The 3,092-nt window shown below is 42.3% G+C and overlaps 1 protein-coding gene across 1 annotated transcript; it reads left to right on the top strand.

The window, feature by feature from the left end:
* Nucleotides 1-720: 720 nt before the first annotated feature.
* Nucleotides 721-3,092, top strand: SARC_13780 (hypothetical protein). The gene is made up of 3 exons (XM_014292088.1): nt 721-930; nt 1,399-1,504; nt 2,718-3,092. Exons 1-3 carry the CDS (start codon nt 772-774, stop codon nt 2,786-2,788), a joined length of 336 nt encoding a protein of 111 aa, XP_014147563.1. The 5' UTR covers nt 721-771; the 3' UTR covers nt 2,789-3,092.

Genomic DNA, 3,092 nt, shown 5'->3' with positions numbered 1-3,092 from the left:
TATATATATATATATAGGTATATATATATATATAGGTAGGGAGGTATGCGCGTATGTATATATATATATTTATATATATATATATATATATATATATATATATATATATATATATATATATATATATATATATATATATATATATATATATATATATGCACTGAATCTGTACACACGCCGTTTACGTTGCAGCCCTGGGCCTCTTTGCTCGTACAAGGCATCAAAACTGTTGAGGGGAGAGGATGGTACTCGAACCACAGGGGACGACTCTGGATAGCTTCCACTGTTAAAGAGCCAACGCCGGAAGAAGTATGTATGCAGCGGTGAAGTCAAAGTACGTTCAAGTTTGTTCATATTCGATAGCGAGGCCGAGATCACTTGAATGTACTATGTCCTCGGTCTGTACCAGTAAACCCGTTCCGGTTACTTGTACAAAACATGACAGTACCCTCTGCTACATAGCGATGTTGACATATAACCGATTTTGAATGTATTCATATGTGTATTTGGTATTTATACATTGATAACTTTGTACGTACTATGAGTATGTTCTGTTAAGATATATGCGAGCTCAGATAGTGAGGCGTCTGTGAAGCTGAAGAATTGTGTTCTGGCATACTGTGCAACGAAGTACCTGTAAGTTCAAAGTGTACCGTCATTTCGTTTTCTCCCTGGTTGGGGTTGTTCCATATTCGACTGTGAATTGTATTCGCACAGTTCCCTACAATGTTGTCCTGAGATTACGACCGCTGGTGTTGTGCTCAGGCTTACATGACTTGTTTGCCTTCACAGATCGAGGCAGTGGAGAGCCAATATCGCTCGATGTACGGTGAACGAGACTTACCGTTTCCCGAGACTTATCCGCAGAGCTGCCTGTTGGGCTGTGTCAGTGTAGTGGATGTGTTAACACAGGACGAATATAAGGAGAAGGTATTGTTCTTATTAATTGCCCGCCCGTGCATAGGCTACTGAGTGTGTGCGTGTATGCTATCACAACTTATTATATTGTGTGTGTATGCGTATAACTATATGTGGAAAGGTCAAAACGTGTTGGTCAGTTTATTTTTCAGCATCGCAAGTGTTCAGTACTAGATACGCGACCTAGCGCTTCATCGCATCTATCTTCTGTTTGATCCATTCCTTCGTCTTTGAGGCTGCCATCTAATATGCATAAGCCTTTAAGTACCACCCAAACTTCTGTCTTGACAGAGGTAGTTTTATTTTCATTCATATACGGCGATTGAACCTGTCGTGAGGTATTGAGATCAGTTATGGCGTAGTGGCAAAACGTTATCAAAAACAATCTCAACCGAGGAAGATTCGATATGAACTTCCGAGAGAGAGAGAAAGAACAATCCGATGGGATATAAATATCCGAACTCTTTTCGCACAACACAGTTCAGTGAAAGCGCGACACAGGAGTCGGTATCAGAATACGTGTTTGTGTGTGAGGAGCCGCAGGAGCTGGCTCTGAAGTACGCTGTAACTGGAGATCATAAAATCTGTAAGTCAAGCGGCACTTCAGGATACTCTTCTGCGTGCCGTTAGTAGCCACTACAATGTTCTTATATTGCGCATATGTGCATCAAACCTCATGAGGTGTCCGTCCAATTTGGTCGGTTTGGTGTAGTGATTCACATCGACACGTGAATTCTCGACTATATATGTATGCACATGTCCATGCCGTACACATGAGTAGTGGTCCGCACACTCAATCATCTTACCAATGAATGTGCATGTGGGCCTGTTTGTTTACTTCCAGTATGTGTGCGTGCGTGGGATTTGTGGAAGTGTCTGATATGTTCCGTGAATGTGTGCGCGTGTGTGTGTGCGTGCATCAGGGTGTGTGTATACTGTTGCATTTGCGCGTCTCTTTTGTTGGTATTCTGATGACTCTCCTTTTGTATGTCGTTTCCGGCCGGTAAGTCATTGTCAAAAGCGGTTGGCTCAATAGTGGTGAGCAGATTTGTTTGCTGCTATGTATGATCTTCAGTGTGTATGTGTCTTGAAACCCACATATATCAAATCTGATCTGATATGGTGGTCACTACCCCTAGCAGTTATTGTACATTGCTGTTTCCATGTTTGGGTGAGGGAATGAGTCTTTTGCTGGTTTGTCTTTAGTTCTGCGATGATATGCCGAGAGTGGCCCTTGAACCTGTGGCGAAAGTGTCCGTAATATCTTTAACCGTATCCCAGAGTATATCACACCAGTGGTATGGCGTTGTGGATTGGTGTTTGCTGTCCTACTGTTTTGGTTGCGCTGTAAAGAGTGAAACGCCATTGAGTTCACCGCGGGAGTTGTGCAGTGATCATTGGACTGGTTTGACTAGTTTACAACACGTGTAAGGCGGACTCCTGTAAGATGATATAAGTGTGAAGTGTATTATCATCGAGAGGGTCGTCTTTCGAGATCATGCACTGGACCACGTGCTTGTGATGTAATAAATACAACCTGAATAGTGCGCGAAGCTCCTATAGTTGTGTCGTTTAAAAGCATTCTAAGAATACTACCGTCATTCTGCGGCATGGGATGCATTTTTTCAACGAGTTGAATTGGGGTATCCATGTTCAACCTCAAGTTTGTCACACAAAAGGCAGTGAGAATTTTGTATTTCTTTAGCTTGCCTAATAGGCGAAGAAAAATATGAATTTTACTTTTAATGCCCAAAACTATACGCTGATGGAAGACCTAAATTACTTTTGCAACCTAACAGGGAATTTGGACAAGACGATCGCTACTGCAGCGAATGCGGCCATAGAAAGGACATCTCCGGCCATAAAGTGATAATTGTGGGTCAAGTAGTATTCCGACTTCAGAAAAGCCCCCTGGGCGGTGTTCAGGCTTAAGGTTCCCTATATTCTAAGTTAACGTACCAAGTACTGACTACTGGCATCGCCAATCCCTTCCGACGACACTTATACCAGTGGACCAGAGCCATAGGAAGTGAGGATTCAATCTCTCACTCCTTGAATGATGCCGCGTCATTCACTGATAACAGAATCCCAGATATCTTAGCTGATTTATTTTTCGTACTGCCATCAATATAACCAATTCACATTCGCTATTCAGTAGCGATTGGAGGAATATA

This window comes from Sphaeroforma arctica (genome assembly GCF_001186125.1).
Source record: "Sphaeroforma arctica JP610 unplaced genomic scaffold supercont1.3731, whole genome shotgun sequence".
NCBI lineage: Eukaryota > Ichthyosporea > Ichthyophonida > Sphaeroforma > Sphaeroforma arctica.
This window is presented reverse-complemented; position numbering and strand designations above follow the sequence as displayed.